Here is a 20,658-nt window from a genome sequence, read left to right as displayed (position 1 = left end):
GCAAACTGGCTCACAGATAGAACCCGCAGTGTGAAAATAGCTGACTCCAAGTCAGACTGCTGACCAGTCACGAATGGAGTCCCACAGGGTTCAGTCCTGGGTCCTCTCCTGTTTGGTATATACTTCTCTGAAGTCCAGGCCAACATGAAGGGACTCTGGCTGACAAAGTTCGCAGACGATTGCAAGTTGGGAGCTATTAACTCCCCAAGTGATGCTGGCATCCTACAGAAAGGCCTCACTGAGACCAATGACTAGTGTCAGAACCATGGCCTTAAACTCAATGGCAAAAAAATTTGTCATCCCCTTGGGAAAAACCCAGTTCCCATGAATTACCACATCGATGGTAGTCCACTGAACACAGAAGGCATTTTAAGAGATCTTGGAATACAGGTCGACAGGAACCTCTCTTTTGACCACCACACTGCCACTGTGGTCAGAAAGTCCTACGTGGCACATCTCATTACTAAGGGTTTTGCATTCAGGAAGAAAGAAGTCATTGTCTCCCTCTACTCTTCCCTCATTAGGCCAATCATTGAGTACAATGCCCCATTTGGCATGTAACTCACTAGACACCTGCAACAACTGGAGAGGCTACAAAAGTACCTCACAAAGAGGATTCTAGGCCTTAAACACTTGTCCTACATGGACAGACTCAAAAAACTCCAACTTTTCTCTGTCTCATATCGCCTAGTTAGAGAAATCTCTGCTTGACTTACAAAGCCATGTCTGACCCAGCTCTGTTAGAAATGCTACATCTACAGAAATCACAATCCCGATGCACCACACGCTCCAGAGACCTCAACCTCATTACCACAATCAATAGAATGTGCTGGAGGGACAGGTTCATAACCCAGAGACTGCCCATGCTATGGAATAGACTTCCTATACATGCCAAACTGAGCACCTCACTGGCCCTCTTCAAGAGAAATCTTGATGACTGGATGGGAAATAGAAAATTCACTCCAGTGGCTCTACTTGACAGAGGCACTGGGAACTAAAGTCGGGTGGCACGATGCCAGGGTAATCCTATGGGCTAGGCTTCTAAAGGTTCCAGGACCATTAGCCTAGTACACACCTATTAAGTCCCTCAAATGTAGTAGTAGGAAATGTAAGGCTGACTATGAACTCAGGGTTGCAACTAATTCAGGACAGCCACAAGACTGTCTTCACCTAAATTTGGAAGCTTGAAACTAATGAACAATTCTGGGCATAGCTTATTTATAATGGTACTTCAACCCAAGTGTCTCCACTGGTTAAATCTCTGAGGTGCGGAGAACTGCTGTTGTGGTGCCCTTCCACAAGGGTGGCCTCTCTACTGAAAATGGGAATTACAGGCCTACTGAGCTTACTACTACCTGCAAAATTACAGAACATGTTAGAGCAGAACTAAAACAATGACGTAGGTAACCATGTACTGCTGGATCTACATCACTTCAGCTTCATAAAATGCAGGTCATGCCTGTTCAACCTGGCAGTGCTCTCCTAAAGTATTACTGAGGCCAAAGATAAGGGGCCTAACAGTCCACGCAGCTTCCAGGACCTTGTCAAGGCCTCTGACATCATCATCCAGGCTGAGATTATTGGCACACTCTCCCAACACAATAATAATCCACACACAGTTCAATGGATAAGTAACAGATGCCTGACTGAATCCATATCATGATGTTCAGAAGGTATTTGGTCTAGGCAATAAAATGTCAGCAGTATTCTCCCATGGGACTCAGTCATAGGTCACTCCTCTTTGATATGTACTTCTCTGCTAGATAAAGTCAATATCAAGGGAATATGGCTAACCAAATCTGCCGATGGCTGCAAACTTAATGTGCTTAACAATTCAAATTTTGATGCTGAAATTCTCCAGCATCAGAACAAACAAATGCTTTTTGTGTTAATCATGGGCTTACCATAAGTGTCAAGAAATGCATCACGGTTTCCTTTGGTAAACCTAGTATCACTTCCATATTCCATATAGACAGCATTACACTTGAAAATGACACACAGTCATTCAGGTACCTGTTTACATATGTCGATAATCTGTCTTTTGGCCACCATGTCTAGTTCAAGAGTAGAAAATTCTTCTACACTGCACAACATACTAGTCATAGTTTCTATACTGCACAACATACTAGTCATGGTTTCTCCTCATGGTACAAACAAGTTACTGCTGCACTCTATTCTTACATTATAATGTACATCACTGACTATAATGCCCTCTTTAGCATATACCTTGAGAAGTACCTAAAACAACAAGAGAGACCTTAACATTTCTTGGCCCAATTTTGATACAATAAAATCCCTATCCATCCACTGTGTTATACAGCTGTCTGAGTGGTGATTTCAGCTTAGCCCTCTATGTTATGAGCTTCGCCCTCTGCACTATGAATGACCCAACACATTCTAAGCATCTTCAACTAAAACAACCAGTGATAAAGCAAACACCCATTGTAAAGATCTCATCTCATTGATAAAGTCCCATCAACACCACTGGACAGTATGACACTAACTTGTCAAATCTCCATTTCCTGAGCAGGCTGCCCTTGCTTATCAACCAGGGTACTTCCCTGGCAACCTTTAAAACTAGTCTGACTGGATAGGCAATCACAAATTTTCAGCTGGGATATACAGGTGAAAACTGGGATACCGTTGGTCTCGAACCACTACTGGGCAACAGGATGGAGCTTCTCAATAGTTTTCTTGTCCAAGAGTCTGTAAGAAACTTACCATACCATTTACTACACTGTTACAGAAAAATATATTGTCGCATGACTATTTTTCACAAAATGCATATTAACGAAGTTTTTTTTTCACAAATCAGTCAATATGTTTATGTTGAAAATGTAGTACATATGCACAACTGGATCTACTTCACATGGTCGACATTTCAGAATGTTGAAGACTATATGGCCGAGACCATATGATCGACATTCGAAATGTCAACCATGGAATTAAAAAAAAAAAAAAAAAGACTTACCCTCATGCTGCTAGCAAGCGGGGCTACGCCCCCACTGCACTCCCCCCGGAACTTAAATATACCAATTCAGAGATCACACTACAGTGCGGAAGATGGAAATCTTTCCAATCTGAACTGTACAGAGATGCCAGTTCAGCATGGTTGACATTTCGAATGTTGATCATATGGTCTACGACATTCTGAAATGTCGACCATGTGAAGGGGACCCGCACAACTATACAAAATAAAGTTTCACATAAGTTGCTTTATATTTCAAATGCCTTACAACCACATTTTCTTCTCATTATCACATTATAGTGTACTGACAGAAAAATGAAGGCAAAGTAAGTGCTGAAGGAGTTAAGGGATGTTACTATGTTCAAAAGAGGCTGGTTTCAGAATGTAATGCAAAGAGGAAAGAAAACAATGTGCCAAAAATCTTTTGTAAGCTCCGGCCTTTTCAGGCTGGAAAATGAATTGCAACAAGGATGTATGTAAAACAAAGTGTGTACTGGTACTAAATGCTGCAAGGTTGAAGGACAGATTATTAGACCTGGTGGTCTACGCTTTAAAAAAAAAAAAGTGTTCACGTGAAGCTCTAAGTGAGAAGCTCGAGGGCACAAATGTTAAAACTGTATGATTTGTTAAAAGCTATGTAACATCAAAGTTCTGCAGGCATGAAATTGATAGGAAAACATATAGTATTATTTCTTCTTTTGAGACTGATCTGAAATTTTGTAAAGACAGTCTCCCAGTGCCATTTATAAAATAAAGTAGTACTTTGCATATCCTGAAGAGTTATTCTTGACAAGACTGAAAAGGTAAAACTGTTATTTGTTGCACTTTAAAAAGAAGTTATGCACTTACCATAACATTCATCTGTGTTGTCCATCTTCATTTATCCATGACCTGTGGGTTCAGTTTGAACATAAAAAAACAACTCTGCTGTTACCACAGCTCGCAAGGACCAAAAACCCAATCTTAAGTCCTACCCAGAATGCTCTTCTCCCAATTACCTCAGATCGAGTTTGCATATAGAAAATAATGAAATTATCTTCCTAATAATACCTTCATAGAGAGAATATATGGCATCATGGGCGAAAAATTGATACCTAGGACCCTAAATCATTCCACCAAGAGGTATGAAAGGAAGGGGGATGGAGGGTGAAGAGTCAAGGATAAATGAAGATGGACAATACAGATGGAACGTTATGGTAAGTACATAACGTCTTTATCTGATGTTGTCAATCTTCATTTATTCCTTGACCTGTGGGACAAAGTCCCCAGCTACTTTAGATCTTGGCGGGAGTCCTGGAAAGATATTCCTGAGCATCACAGAACCAAATGATCCTCTTCCCCTAGAGAACAAATCAAATTTGTAATGAGTAATAAAGGTATGAGGGGTATCCCATGTTGCTTCTGCATAGACCTCATCCATGGAAGTGTTAGGCTGGAACACAACTGCTCTGGAAGAGTGTGCCTTAACAGGCCAGGTAATTCAACTTTCCTTTTGTTGTACATAATGGAAATACAATCTTATCTAGATAAAATGACTTTGGTAACTGGCTTGCCCATTTTAGTACTTGCAAAGGAAACAGCTGATCGGACTTCCTTACGTCTTTTGTTCTATTAAGATGGAAGCGTAATTGCCTATGAACGTCTAACAAATGCAGATAGTACTCTCCTTTGTTTGAGTAACTGGGAAAAATACTGGTAGACTGATTGCCTGATTAATATTCATTTCTGACAACACCTTTGGCAAAAAGGAAGGGTTAGTTCTCAAAGAAACCATGTCTTTGTGAAATATCAAATAAGGTGGTTTACAAGACAAAGCTTGAATTTCAGAAATCTATCTGGTAGAAGTTATAGATGCCAAAAGTATAGTTTTCCAAGACAAGAATTTCAAGTCGCAGTCAGCAGCAGGCTCAAAGGGGGGATGAGCTATTGTTTGTAATACTAAGTTTAAATCCCAAGGTGTACATGGATTCTTATATGGGGATTTTAACATCAAAGTCCCTTTTAAAAATGCTTTGCAAAGGCTAGGAGAAGTTACTGAACATTCTTTAAAACCATTATGAAAATTTGAGATAGCCACTAGTTGAACCCTGATGGTAGAGATGAGGCTCCTGCTTCAAAGAGTAAAGCTAACAATTCTAAGACTATTGATAGGACCAGAGAAAGGATCAATGTTATTTTCGGAAGCCCAGAAGGAAAACTTCTTCCATTTACTACTGTAGAGTTTTCTGGTGGAAGCCTTGTGGAAGGCAAGAAGAATTCTACAAACTGTGGAAGAAAGTTTATTACACTTGGCAAACAATGGAATTGGAGAAGCCAAACTGTGAGCTTGAGGTTTTGAAGGTTTGGGTAAAGTAAACCCTCTTGATGGGATAGGAGATCCAGATCTGAATCCAAAGTCCACGATCGTTGAATTAGACAAGGCCAGAGGAACGGGAACCAAATTTGTTGAGGCCAGAACTGAGCAATGACAATGACTTTTGCTCTTCAATCTGACTGCTTTCTTAAGAAATTGAGAAATTAATGGCAAGGGAGGAAGCGTACAGGAGTCTGAAGGGCCAAACACTGTGCAGGACAGCATCTCTTGGGGAACTTCATGTTCAGCGGCGATGCAAAAAAAGATCACAGCAAGTTTGAACCTAGCGATGAAAGATCTTCTCCACTCTGGGACTGAAAGACCACTCATGAGGCAGAAGAATTCATCTGCCCAGTTTGTTTGCTAGCACGTTAGATCTCCTCAGGATATGCATTGCTATCGGAAAGCAGTCGGAAGAGATCGCCCACTGCCAGACTGAGTGCTTCTCAACACTCCCCGTTTGTTGATGTACTAAACTACCAATATGTCTGACTTTCAAACTGCTCTTCCTCTAGGAACAATTGCAAGGCCTGCAACGCTAAAAGCACTGCCCTCAGTTCTAGTACACTGATATGCAAGCTGGCCTCCATTGAGGACCAAGTGCCTTGGACCATTTTGCCCATATAATGTCCCACCCCCCGCACACCATCTGGGAGGCATCTGTGGTCATTATGGCTTGGGGCTGACACGGGACAAAGGGTCGTGTCCCAGAGAATTCACTTTGATTGGATTCACTAAGCTAGGTCTTCCTTGCAACAGTTGGCAATTAAAATCTGGTGTGATACTGGTTGATACCGAATAGACCACTGGGATGCAAGGAACCACTGCGAAATTCTCATGCGATATCTCGCCAGGGGGACTAACATGATGGTCACAACCATCGAACTTAGAACTTGTAGAGCAAGTTGTGAGGGTACAGTTCCTTCTGATAATTTCTTCCACTTGATTTTTGATCTTTTGCAATCTCAGATCAGATAAAGAAGTTATGCAAGTATTGGTGCTTAGTACTACTCCTATAAATTCTATATTCTGAGTTGGTATTAGATGTGATTTCTTGCAATTTACTGTAATCCCCAAGTTGGCACAGGTCTGGAGAACGTAGTTTCTTTCTTGTTCTAGATGATGCCTGGTGGGAGTGGTAATGAGCCAGTCATCTAAGTACGTTAACACCCAGAATCCCTGGAGTCTCAGGTGAGCTGCTACTACCGCCATGCACTTGGTGAACACCCTGGGGGCTGTGGTGACACTAAAGGGCAGGGCTCTGAACTGGTAATGACTGGCTCCCCAGCCTAAAGCAGAGGAATCTCCTGGAACATTTATCCATTTTGATATGGTAATACCAGTTCTGGAGATCTACAGAACACATCCAATCGTCTTTCTGTAGAAATGGGGAGTATAGACTGAATTGTGACCATCCAGAATTTTGTCAAACCGATTTGTTCAAAATACTTGGATCCAAAACTGGTCTCCAGTCCCCAGTCTTTCTTGGCACTAAAAAGAATCTTAAGTAAATTCCAAACTCTTAACTGTTCTGGTGGGACCTCTTGGATGACTCTTTGTAGCAGTTTTTGAATTTCTAACACTGCTAGTTCCTGCTGACTGGGTAGAACGTTGGGGATTTTCTACAACTATCGGGAGGCAAAAGGAGGGGTATGGAGTAATCTCTGGTTATAATTCTCTGCACCCAAACATTGGGAATAATCTGAAGCCAAGCGTGCTGGTGCAGGGATAGGCATCCCCTGACTGCCTCCAGAGGAAGGTAATCAGGCCTCCTTTCTGGAGCTCTGATAGGGTTTGCCAGGAAAGGCATCTCTGAAGCCCTGATTTTGCAGACCACCTCTGTCGAGTGGACAACATCTTCCATTAAAGCCACTCCCCCCCCCCCCTGGGAGCCACTACCGTGTGTCCTGGAAAAGGCCCCTGGGACTTTTTGTACCATATTTTCCCACTCCTCTGGTTCCTCGAAAAGGACCACTGAGTAAAAAACATACGCCAACTGCAGAAAGGGTCTTTTCATCCTTTTCACACCTGGACAATGTTTCTTGGACTTCAGGGCCAAAAAGGGATGATCTGTCAAAGGAGGTATTGATGAATGAAGACTTGAATGGCTCCGCAAATTCACACATGTGCATCCAGGCGTGTCTCATTATGGCTATGCCAGATCTCGCTTCTCTAGTCCCCCCTTTGGCTGCATGTGCTATAATACTCCTGGACGAAGTGGAAATAGACTCTAGGGTGCCCAACTGATAGACAACCTTGTATTGGACTTCGTCAGATATGGCATCTTCATGGGTATCTGATAATTCCTTAATCAGATCCCTATGGAATCTGTTGAAGTGTGCCATAAAATTCAAAGACCTCAAAGCAAAGGTCGATGAAACGTACACCCACTTCCAAACCTATCCATCACCTGACACTCTCTATTGGGAAGATAGCGGAGCTTTCCTCTGCCAACTCCTTTTTTTGTGTCCACCTCTATACCACCATGCCATCTATCAGTAATCCCTTTGCCCAAAACTGAGTCCTCTTGTGCAGTTAATATTTTGTCTGGCCTCTTTGGGATAGGTTCTATGGTGTCAGGAGCCTTCCACACCTGCTGCGAGATCAACTTGATGAGGTCATCAGCAGGCAAAGTAACCCAAGAGGTAGATGGTCGAGCGCTGAAGGTATGCAGGTACACGGCTTCCTCTGAAGAGGGTTCTGGGACATCTAGCCTCCCCTCTAAGGATTTCAAGGATGTCTCCAAAGGAGAAATCTTCCAGGACAACCATGAGGAACCCTTCCTTCATCAAAATCAGTGTCCTCTGTGACAGATTCCTCCGGGGGATCTAAGTGTTTCCACTTACACTTCCTCTTCTGAGGAAACTCCTCAGTGGGATGATCTGGGGAGGTATCAGACAAAGATAATATCTGAATGGGCGTCTCCTGAGGTTTTGTCGCTCACTGTCCAAGTGTTGACATTAGAAGAAGCTCTGAATGACAGGAAGGATCGGGAAACTGCTCTGACAGGGAAGGAGCCAACTAGATGCCCAGAGTCAACAGGGCCCTCTCCATGGCCTGGAAGGCAGGACCCTCGAAGAGGGAAGGGAGTCCAGAACCAAGAAAGACGGTCTTGGAACCATGGTCACTTCCCGCTGTGACAAAGCCTCCCCAAAGCCTAAGCCAGGTTAGAGCTAACCCATGCCAAAACCTCAAGATGCAGAGATGGCTCTGAAAACACTAGATCCAAGTCCAGCCCCTCAGAACAAACAGCATAGCCATGGCACTAAGAGATCTCTGGATCCGATAGAACCAAAGAACTCCGGGTAGAAATCGGAACCGGAGATGCAGATCTCATTACAACCAAAGCAGTCAGTGCCAGGAAATTCGGAGCCAGAATCTCCAAGGCCTCAGAGGAGGTTAGAGGAGGAAGAGTTGAAAGGGTCATAGAAGAAAGGGTTCCAGCACCCAAAGGGGCTGAAACCAGGGAAACTTCTGCCAGTTCCCACGCCACAATGAGCTGATCCACCAACTTCAACACATCCATTTCTGTCAGGCTCTTGGTGAAACGAACTGACTGGGTAAGAGAGGGATTTTGGTCTCAAAAAAAGGGGCTGGGTAACTGACCAGCAAATGGATCTACAGATGGAGAGTACCTGGTCCTAGGCCTATCCAAGAATGAAAATTCAGCGTATTTCAGTAGAAGCCAAAGATACTAGTGCCGAAATGGAAGACTGTACCAAGGTTGATGGTTCTATGATCTGATCTAATATCTATGCTGATAATGCTGATAACTATGGCACCGATGGAGACATCACTTTTGGTGCCGAGCTCAGCACCAAAATATCCTTTGCTGAGACTGTCAGTTCCACAGAGGCAGAGGGAATAGAAGTTCTAAGCTTTTTGGTCATTAGCGCAGAAGGTGAGACTGGCACTAAACTACTCATTTTTTTGGTTTGTCTATTTTAGATGAAGATGATGAGGAGGAGGGAGATGAAACATCCATTTTACTTTTGTCAGAAAAAAAAACAGATAAGACCTCCTCAAGGGAAGATTTAATCTTCCCTTTTAATAGCAATTTATTCTTCCTTTCTACCAAGGCCCAGTGACTAAAGGCATGACAGACTGAGCAATCCTCTTCCAAGTGCACCAGACCTAGGCAATAGATACAAAGAGTGCCCATCAGAGCTGAGCATGTTACGATCACACCCCTGACATTTTTTGAAACCAAAGGTGCCTTTGCTTTTGTGAGCCATAATCTAGCAAGAAATGACACAAACACAGCCAAAAATAAACCAATAAAGAAAATAAAGAGAGGTATGGGCTACCAACAACGATAGAAGAGATCAAAAGTACAGAAGGCTACCAGCAGTGGTAGACAAATAAGTGAAGAAGAAAATAATGAAATATAGAACTACTTTACTACTGCATTTTACTTTTTTTACTGGAGGAAAGAGGAAAGAAAGAGGAACTACCAAAAATGGTAGTGCGAAACACACCTAAGTGTAAGGGAAGGATGAAAAGATTAACGTTGAGAAATGGGTAGGAATAAACAAAAACTATAAAGAGAAATATCTTAAAATTATGAAAAAATCTGAAATACAAGAGAAAAAGGAAACAGCTTTAGAGCAATTTTGTAACGCGTCTGTCACAGGAAGCGGCAAATGAGATCTGAGGTAACTGGGAGAGGAGCATTCTGGGTACGACTTAAGCTAGAGAATTTTTGGTTCTCGTGGGCAGGAGTAATGGCAGAGTCAGTTCTGATGTTCAGAACCAAACCCAAAGGTCAAGAAATAAATGAAGGTCAAGAAAGAAAGAAATAAATCTTTTATTGAGACCTTCCCACACTAGAGCTTACTAGCAGCAAAGCTACGAGTTGAAAGTCCAATGTCATTTATTGCAAATCCATACAGTCCACTTAAAACGTCAAGCTCTTTCATCCCTCCACACTTTATTAATGGGATTTCATCAGCCTATTACAAAACTACTTCCTCTTATACTATGCTCATTTAACTAACTGGATGGCCGTTAAGTGCCAAATCATTAACTATAGTAAAACCCACTAACATTAAAAAGATAAACATTAAAAAAATGTTACTGTGAATTCCACATAAGTACCACTGCGCTCAAGACAGTGTTACAAAACATATATATTTCAGAATGTCTGCATAATAAAAATGTTTACATAATAAGAAGTGTACATTTGTACAAATACATAATTAAAGATATGTATATAGGCAATATTAGAGATAATAATCACATCACATAAGCTATGCAAAAAATAATGGCTAGTTATGTAACATGTTTCACCCTTCCTTAATCATATCTAAAAGGTCTAACACAGCAGCTCATAACTCAACTGTTATAAAACTTATCCAATCACGTTATTTATAACTTTAGTGCCCTCTATTTCAAAACTGGGAGCAAAGATATGTTCTCATTCATACTTGGGGGGTTGACTGCATTCAATCTTACCTGCCACTGAAATTCTTTCAAGTCCGACATTAATTCCCACCATCCCCCTCTGGGGTCATTGGGTACTCCCTCCAAAATTCCAAACTTAAAGCTAGTGAAGTTGGGACATTCAACAGTGTGCTTAAATAGTGCATTGTTAGTATTTGCCTTTTGTATTGCATACAAATGTTCGTAGATTCTCTTCTTTAATAGTCTCTCTCTTTTATCCACATAGTAATGTCCACACCCTTAACATACCGCTATATAAACGATACCCTTGGTGTTACAATTTCCCTTTTGTAAGTTTACCCTAAAAGGTACCCCTTGAAGGATAAGGGTACTTTCATTTAAGATGTACTGGTACTGCCTACATGCACATGTGGCACCTTTAGTATACATTGGATTCTTAACTAATTGTTGCTCAAAGTGGGATTTACAGTTCCTACCCGTTTTGTAGAAATAAATTGTGGTTCACCACCTACTAATTTCATAACTTCCATATTCCCTTTAAATATTACCCAATTTTTCAATATTAGGTTCTTAATTTCTCTACTGTTCGAAGCATATGGAATCACCATCCCCCTATTAAAGTCATGTTTGTTTCTTAGGGCAACTTTCTCCATAATGTATATCGACTCATATTGCCCAACAGTGGTTTGTACCAGTTACCCCATCCAAATTTCATTTCCTCATACAATTTATTTACCAATTTTTTAGACTAACCCATCTCTAGAAACATTGTACTTATTTTCCCCATTTCAATCCCTACCAGCTCTAATTCTGAGCACATTCGGGCAGCCCTAACCAAATGCCCTTTAAATATGTTCCTTTTCGTATGACCAGGATGACAACTATGGAAATTCAGGCAGTTATTGGAAAAAGTCTCTTTTCTATGTATTTTTGTGGTAAACTTCCCTCTCAAATTGTCCTTGGTTAAAGTAATATCCAAATAATCTATAAAATCCTCATGGATATTACCAGTAAATTTAAAATATGGTGTAATATTGTTTAGATAATCCAAAAATAGCCCATTATTTTCTTTCTTGTCTTTCCATATAATAAGTATATCATCCAAAAAATGAAAGTAACCTATCCACTTACTTGAAAATTCACAACTCAATGCACCTAACCTCCCAGGCATAGAGGACCAAGTTCCCAATGATGGGTGCACAACTTGCACCCATCGCCACCCTCCAACTGCTTGAAATAAACCCCTTCAAATGTAAAAATAATAGCCGTCTTAAACAGACTCCATAGCCACCATAATAAAATTGATTAATACCTTGTCCAAACTGCTGAGGCTACAGATAGATTCATGAAACACTAATCTCTCTTGATGGGGAATAGAGGTAAATAAAACTATAACATCAATTGTTGAAAAACAACATTGCTCAGTGTACAAACTTTGATCAATTTTAGACATGTCCCAAGAATCTTTTAACAAATAGTTGATATGTGCTAAAGCATTTTTCAACACCATGTCAATAAAACCTTCTACTGAATAGGTAGGTCCATTTTGTACAGAAATAATGACTCCAAATTGGGATTGGGACACACATTTGTGGATTTCTGGTACACTAAACGCAACAGGAATTAACACATGATCAGACTTTAGTAACTCATATACTTCCTCAGATATAACTTCTTGAACGAGGGAATCTTCTAACAACAACTGGATCTTCCTATGTGTAATATAAATTTCATTTTTTGAAACCTCACAGTAATTGTTCGTATCATAAAATATTTCAAATAAAACTGTTAACCTAATCCATTTTATTAAATAAAACCACTCCCCCTCCCTTATTGGGCTTCATCACATTCATGCCTTCATCATTTCGAATCATTTTCATAAGGTCAATCTCATCCTTTGTTAGATGACAGTACTTATTCATCTTATTATTATCACTATATATTAAAGAATATATATCTGTTGAACAAGCCCCTTCAAACGCTGAAACTACTGGATGGAAAGGGGGATTAAAAACTCTTCTTCCTTAAACATGACCCTAAGTTACTTTCTTTGTCAGTTATTTGACCCTTAAAAAATATCTTTAAATTTAGCCTTCTCGTAAATAGTTTAAGTTCTGTTATAGCATCCACAGCATTTACTCTACATGAAGGCACAAAGCGGAATTATTTTTCCAACAAAGAAAAAAATAGTTTTTGTCCATAATTAAATCTGCATAATTAAATATTTTAAAACCTTTGTAACACAGCACTTTACCTTCACTCATAATATCTATTTCATTGGGTGCATTCTCTACAGTGTTATCTTGATAGCTCAATTACTGCATCTCTCTGGCCTCTCCCCCCTGCCCCTCCCTCCTCTCAGGGTGCGAGGCTGTGGAAATAAAACTTTTGGTCTGTTTTCTATCCTTTCTGATCTCCTTAAAGGTGGATAATTCCTATCATAATCATCCAACTCAGTGTCCTGCAAGTTCCCCATTCTGTAGCCATACTCATTGTTGTATTCTGGTTCAATGTGATCTCTAATTTCCCTATTCTCTATATCATGCACATCATTGTAGGCATTATGCAAAGGGTAAGCTGTTTTTTTATTGTACTGGTTATCGTCCCTAGCCATATTTTTCCTTTCAAGTTTGCCCTTGACATAATTCTCTACCTTTTTAAAAACATTATATTTGGTAGCGTTAATATCTAACAATAAATCATTCAAAATCTCCTCATTAAGCAAGGTTAATTCATCTAAATACTTAATGTTCACATTGTTAATTTTAATAATAAATGACATAAATTCACATCCAAACCGATCAAACATATTCAAAAGTTCTTCTGTTTCCAAACTTCCTGCTTTCAACCCGTTTGAAAACTTGTACAGTCTCAGTCCTTTTAGAACTCGCTTGTTCTTAATGCCTTCACTTAAGTACAAGTTATCACACTGCAGGCCCCTAACTTTAAATAGCTTATTTTCTAGCTCTTAAAGTTCATTTTGAAAGGATTTAGGCACTTGCCTGTTGATGCGCATAGTTCCTTGCTAGAAAAACAAATCGGCATTAATCCATTGCTGAAAATTGGAAGTTTTCTCTGTTGCTGCCATCAAGTCATTGCGACGTTCCCTGGCTCCATTACTACCCTCATTCCTTCCAACTCGTTCAGGACCTAAATCAGAGAAATCTCCATGATTGGTTGGTCTTTGATCATACCCACCAACAGTTTTTCAGCAGTAAGGCCTCCTGGGTTTTGTAGTCTGTTAAGTTGGGACTATATTTCCCCAACTTGTTGTGTTAACACTGTATGGCTTTACAACAAATGACACTGGACTTTCAACTCATGGCTTTGCTGCTTGTTTATTGAGCTCTAGCGTGGGATGTCTCAAGAGGTTTATTCTTTATTTGGTCACGATTACCTCTTTATTGCTGGTTAATTTCAATAAATGAAGATTAACGACATCAGATCAATATTTCTATGCAAAATGTAAGCAAAAGTAAGGATAACAAGAAAACTTATTCTCCCATTTATTAATTTTTTGGCTATGCCATTCAAGTGGAAAGCACAAACATATAAAAATGATCAAGTATGTATTACTCTAGTATATACCCGTAAACCTATACATTTGCTAACGACATCCAGGGCCTTTATAAACCTAGCAGTATAACCCAACCAAACTGTGTCCCTATGCATCCTGACTGTTTACTAGGATGGGGTATGTTAGTTAGAAAGCTTCTACAGGTTATAAGGGAGAGGGATATGTTAATCTGGGCATTACTATCTGCTCTGTCACAGACACGGGGGCCAGACCTGGGGTGAACTTCTGGTTTCCCATCCATTGATCAGGGTTACACTTAGAGTTAGGGATGGACTTTGCTTTACATGGATGGGGATCCTGTACCAGAGCATGGTGATCCTCTGAGACAAGTCTCCTGAACACGTCTTATTTATGTAACAAGCAAAATTTAAATCCTTGGATCTAGTGGTTCTGATGCTGTTCCATTTTGCGGATGTGCTAAAGGTGCCTTGTGTGCTAGGCATAGATCGCCTCTTAGTAACCTGGAAGAAAAAGTATAGACATAATACTTTCAGGCAGACCGTACAGGACAATGTATTCATACCCTGGATTCTCCTGGCACATGTACAGTAGTATCAGCTATTTCCATACGAAAAAAGTCAGAAATGTATAGTCGACATTTTTCTTGAGTGTTTATGAAACAGTTATTCTGACTTACCTTAATCTGAAACCATGCATCTTGAGAGCAGAATCTAATATCACAAGCAGATATCAAATCTACACCTACAGAAAAAAAAAAACATCCTCTATTAATTTCTGGAAGTGTTTTCTAGTTAAGTTAAATTACATACATACATACACATGCACTTTTTTAAGTTTGCAAATACAAAACTCAGTATAACATTCAGACAATGAAATGACAGAACGCTACAAGCCTGACATGTAACCACTGTAAAACATAAAACACTTCCACTTTCCAAACGAAAACACAACTGCTAAAAAACATCTATCAAGCTGAAGTACGATGTAACAGAAAACAGTACACTTACTCTATCAGTTGATCTATAAGGGAACATTTTTGGTAGGTCTACAAATGACCCATCCTTCCTTCTCTTTCAGGTGTATTTGTCTGAAGATCTCAACCTGAGTCAGATGCAGCCCTAGGACATCATGTGTGGCCTCAAGGCATCATGCAACACACTAAATGATCCTTAGCACCACAGCCCACCAAAAAACTGAGCAAGTAAATTCCTACAAATTAAGACAAAACAATGGCACAGACCTGCTACCTACAAATACAAATTTGCCCAGGTTACGAAATAGTCCAACTGGTGCTAGACATAGGAGATGACTATGCAGAAAGGTAACAGCAAGAAGATAATTGGGACTTAAGGATACACCTCAAAGACAGCTAAAAACTGACATGGCAAAGATGCATTTTGTAGAGTTGACACTGGGGACTTTCTCACAGGATCTATAAATGGAAAGAATTCCAAGTAGAAAGATACCCAGACGAAGAAGATGATGTCCTGAAGCAAAGCAGAAAAGAGGTTTGATTCCTGGAGTCAAAGTCAGACCACAGTTGCTGTCTGTCGGTGTTAGCCTCCCGATAAGAAAATGGTGTCATTAAATGGTGAAACATCTCCCAGCAATGAAAATATATCTGAAGATGTGGAGCAATACACTTTCCAGAGTGTCTAGATCCACAGAATTATAATTCACTGCAGAAATATTGCTCAACTACATCCTCATACAATTATGTATCACGGAAATTTGCCTGAAAACTAGAAGTTCTGAATCCTGAAATTTGATTTATTCTTCAAAGCATGTGAATTATTTTAAAAGCTTGAAGAGATGAAATGTACAACATCCCTGTATATTGCTTGGAAGACGGACATAATTAATCATTTTTATTTCCTGAAAAGGAAAATGTCAAAACAGTGCAACACAGGCAAAAATGATTGAAGCCAGCACAGAAATAACTTGCTATTTTAGATATTTGCTTTTCTATAAGAGCACAAGGCTCTACAGATGTGTACTTACTGAAGTGAAGAACATTTCTGAAGACTAGGAATTTGATGAGATGCATCACTCCCTAATAACAGATGTAATGGCTTATGACACACAAATGATGAAGCCAGGGGACAGGGCTATTCAGAGAAGCAGACTGGCCTTGTCAAAAGCTACGGCTCTGTACAGAGCATACTAGCACATAGTCATTTATTTATTTATTCCAATTTGATAATTGGGTATGTGGACTGGACAGCAAACCCTTTTCAGCCTTGACCAGGGCGCAACATGCATTTGTATGCTATTTACAACTATAAACACAAATTACATTTACAATATGTACATTTAAGGTAGTTTAAAAGGATAAACTAATAGAAACAAGATAAAAAGTGAGTCACATGACAACATAAAATGAAAAATAAAAGCAGGAGGTGAAAAAGTAACAGATGTGGAAAGAGAGCCATGCTACAGTGAGAACACAAAATAAAGGCAACATTGATCATATCTTTTTAATTTAACCTTGCAGTACATGTGGATATGGGTATGACAGGAGGCATTGCTCAACCACACTACAGAGTCTGTGCTAGAAAACGTTTTCTGTAAAATGTGTAAAGGGGATAACATGTATACTGAATAGAATTTGCAAGATGTTTAAGAGAAATATGAAAATATACCGTTTACGTGTACTATGGAGCCAAATGATTGAAAAAGTGAAACTGGAGTGGGGTATAGACTTTTAGAAAGAAATGAGAATTAGCTAGCAGAATGTAGAATTTTAACCCTCATAATGAACGTGAAGCCCTCCTCCCACCCCCACCCTTTCATCCTCTGTACTGACTCATTAGTTCCTTCCAGATGGTGGGGCCTACAGGGCCCTTTATTTCCCCTGGGATGCGAGAGTTAAGCTGTGAGAGAGATATCTGAGTGGGAATTAGGACTTTTCTAGTTACTCATCTACATCCCTTTAAGTACAGATTGACCTTAGAGAAAGAAGGCCTTGGAGGGTCAGCATATGGGCTTCCAGACACGTTCTGTTCTTGGCTTGCCCCCACTTCCAGAAGACCTCTCAATAAGAGAGGCACAAGGGCAGCTGGTCCTAGAGGACAGGACAGATTCCTCTGCACTGGATACATGTAGAAACTGCTACTTGTTTTACAACCCACTTAACTTGGATAAGGTTTCTCAATTCTGCACAGGAAAGGCTACATGCCCTACTATGCATTTGGGAAGGGGGGAGGGATTCTGAGTGGGACAGAAGGGTGCAATCACAGCTGAATCCTGGCTGTTCCCTCTGAAAGCCATGGTCCTACTGACCCCAAGACTTCGCTCTTGGTTTTTCTCACCATTCTTTTCTAAATCTGGCATTTGCACACCAAGCAGGATGAGAACAAAGCTGGTAAGAGACAAAAAAAACAAATTGTCGGGCAGTTTCTGCTGAACTTGAGTGGATGGAACTAGTTTTTTGATGGTAACTTTGGCAGAGGAACCAAAAAAGATATCCGTCCTGTGCTACACCAAGAAGCTCCACCTTCACATGGTCTGACAGAGGCTGAATCTTCATTCTAGTATGTTTCTGTATTACACACACACAGAGTAGCTCTGCCCTACATGAAGCATTAACAGCATCTTATCCACATTTTCTGAATGCTTGGCAAAATGTGCAGCCGTCACTTAACTCAAGCATCTTCTACTTCATATCATTATCTGAAATCTTTTTTGTCTTAGCTCTCATCTTCTCCAGCAAGGACTGCTGGTGGGTAAGCATGTGGGTCTGACAGTTCAAGGCTTTAAAGGATAGTGCTGAAGCATATACTCCCCCACCCCCCAAATGTGTTGAGCATTCTACTCTACCTGTCATTAGGAACTGGCTTCCTGGATGAAGCCAAAGCAGATCCTTGCTAGAAGGCAGAGATAGTACAACTGCCAGACCTGCGTGAGTTATTAACTCTTCCACTGATACTCTATCATTACAGTAGGATCATGCACTCATAGCAAAGTGGTGTACTGCAAAATGGCTAAAATTAAATGTAAATAGGTGTAGTACTGTGTTATTCAGGAAAAAACTCTCTCTCTCAATATAGCCGATACTCCACTCCAAAATGACAACATCAGGGAGCATGGGATTGACTATTCCCTCTCCCTTGACCACAATGTTGCAACAGCAGATAGTTTAGCTAAACAGAAAGATTTTCTAATATCTAAAGACACATCACCCATTTCACAACTGGTTATCATACCCCTGCACGATGTCTTCATCAGACTTATTACAGAGTACACCCTACTGGGTGCGCACTCACACTCTTTGGAGTATATCTACCTAAACATATTGAGCAACTAGAAAGGCCTCAGAGGTTCCTAACCAAGACGACTGCTGGCCTGAAGAACTTGAGCCACCAAGAAAGAGCAAGTGCTATCTCTTTACTTTGTATCTTACAGGCTCTTTCAGGAAAATGTATGCCTTACATTCCATGCCACTGAGGACACCATCCTCCTTGCTATTCTGCTTCTATGCAACTTCATAAATACTACATATAGGGTCTCATATTTCTACCATCAGTCAAATAAAATATATTGGATGGCCATATTTATTAACCATTGCCTAATTCAGCAATGGAAAAAACTTTTCCTGCAAGTTAAACAATGACACCCTAGCATCCTTCAAATTAAGCTTGGATAATCAGATTGGTATCCACAAATTCACTCCTGGACTGACCTGCTTTGTCCTTCTTGAAAAGAGGGGTGCACATGAGGGTAGTTGCATGCTGGCCAGACAAAAATTGTCTTATGCCTCAATTGCTTTTAAACTCCAATGAGGTTACAATCCTATGGATGAGCTAGATGATTCTTATACAGATTAGTAGGGGAATACTTGACTCTCTAGATATGGTCAGGTTTCCTGGATGCAGACAGCAGAGAATCTAGTCCCACAAGTGCAATAATGAACACATTCTCCAAGACATCCACGAGTGTAGGAGCAGTGAGTGTCCTGGGTTCAGCTAGGCACATAAAAGCTCTGCATCTTAAATGAGCTTCCGAGTATTCAGAATCCCACTGAAAGTTTTCCACCATCATCTCATGAAGTGTGTCCCAAAAGGAGAAATCCTCATACTGAGAGGCAGAATATAAAGTGTCCTTGGTCTCTTGACTCGCAGCAAGGAGCAGAATGAAACTGACCCACATAGGCCAGCTCATCCATCTCAGAATGAGGGATACCTAAATCCTCCAAAAGGGCATTTCACTCTTCTTTATTTTGAAGGGCTCCCAGGCACCTTAGCTTCAAATGCTAATGGTAGAAACCGCCTTCCTTGTCCCCTGTATAATATGCATTTACAACTGTTTTCCTACAAGTATGGATGTTAACTGCACTTGCCTTCCTACCTTAAAATGTTGTTCCAGCCTTCAAAAAGCTTAGCGTCCAAATGCCTAAGGTAGCATAGGAATTGCTCACCTTCATGAACCATCACTACATTCATGGGAGCACTAAGAAATCAGATCCAGAAAGATTAGAAGGTTGCCACAATCACATCCTGTGCCTTTGTGAAATATAACAATGCTAAAGGTTACTAAGTGCCATGCACAAAACATCAGTTAGAAGCACTAATCAGCAACTGAGGGTGCTGTTAAGTCATCTGACTCTTACGCTAGCAGAACAGCTCCAGACAGTACACAGTGAAGAGAGTCACACTGATACATGGCATGAGGCAATCCTCACAGACACACTTCTCATTCCCAAAAAATGAGATGCCCTAATGACAAAGAGTTGACATGTTGCCATTCTGTACAACCATGGTGACTATTTAGGGGTACTGCTTACAGCTACAGAACACAGATGCCTTAAATGTCCATCTTGCAGTAAGCGCCATTTTTATCCAAATTTGCTGCTGATAGGGTGCACCCCTGTTCCTTATATGCCTCACATACACATACAATCAAGTATGCTGCTGCACATTATATATACATATAAATCTGCATTACCCCAACATATACAGTGCATGCTGTAAAGTAGTTGTTGCCCTATGCAGATACAGAACACATTTATGACACCCCATGTTACCGGATGTTGGACACTTTGAAATTTCACACAAGATAACACAAGATTATGTTGGTGTTTGGACAGTCAGTGTTTTCAGCAAGTTGTTTTTGGCTACACTGGTAGTACCAAACCTGTATATTGACTTTCAAACAAGATTCCAAGAACTGCCAGTTGTACGTCCGCCTGCACTGTACCCTGAAATCAGGGCTACCACTATCACACCTCACTACTGCAATTCTACTGCCACAGTAGTAGCGTCGACAACCATTTCAGTAAACTAGAGTTAAAAATACAGCAGTATACATGTGTATGTGTACTTTTTTTGCCTCACACAGTATCAAACATACACGTCTGACATAAAACTTTAAAGTAACACGTTCTACTAAGTGATTCAT

General features: G+C 40.4%; 1 protein-coding gene across 4 annotated transcripts in view; it reads right to left on the bottom strand.

The window, feature by feature from the left end:
- The window catches only part of ECH1 (enoyl-CoA hydratase 1), a 1,020,088-nt gene that overhangs the window by 340,005 nt on the left and 659,425 nt on the right, over positions 1-20,658 (bottom strand). For all 4 annotated transcript variants that reach the window (XM_044057167.1, XM_044057090.1, XM_044057235.1 and 1 more), the window contains exon 6: positions 14,939-15,003. In XM_044057167.1, coding sequence (XP_043913102.1) covers positions 14,939-15,003 — 65 coding nt within the window. The remainder of the gene's footprint in view (positions 1-14,938; positions 15,004-20,658) is intronic.

The sequence above is a fragment of the Protopterus annectens genome, chromosome 1.part0 (genome assembly GCF_019279795.1).
Source record: "Protopterus annectens isolate FY-2018-M chromosome 1.part0, PAN1.0, whole genome shotgun sequence".
Lineage (NCBI taxonomy): Eukaryota > Metazoa > Chordata > Ceratodontiformes > Protopteridae > Protopterus > Protopterus annectens.
Note: the sequence above shows the minus strand (reverse complement) of the source record. Positions and strands in the feature narration are given on the sequence as shown.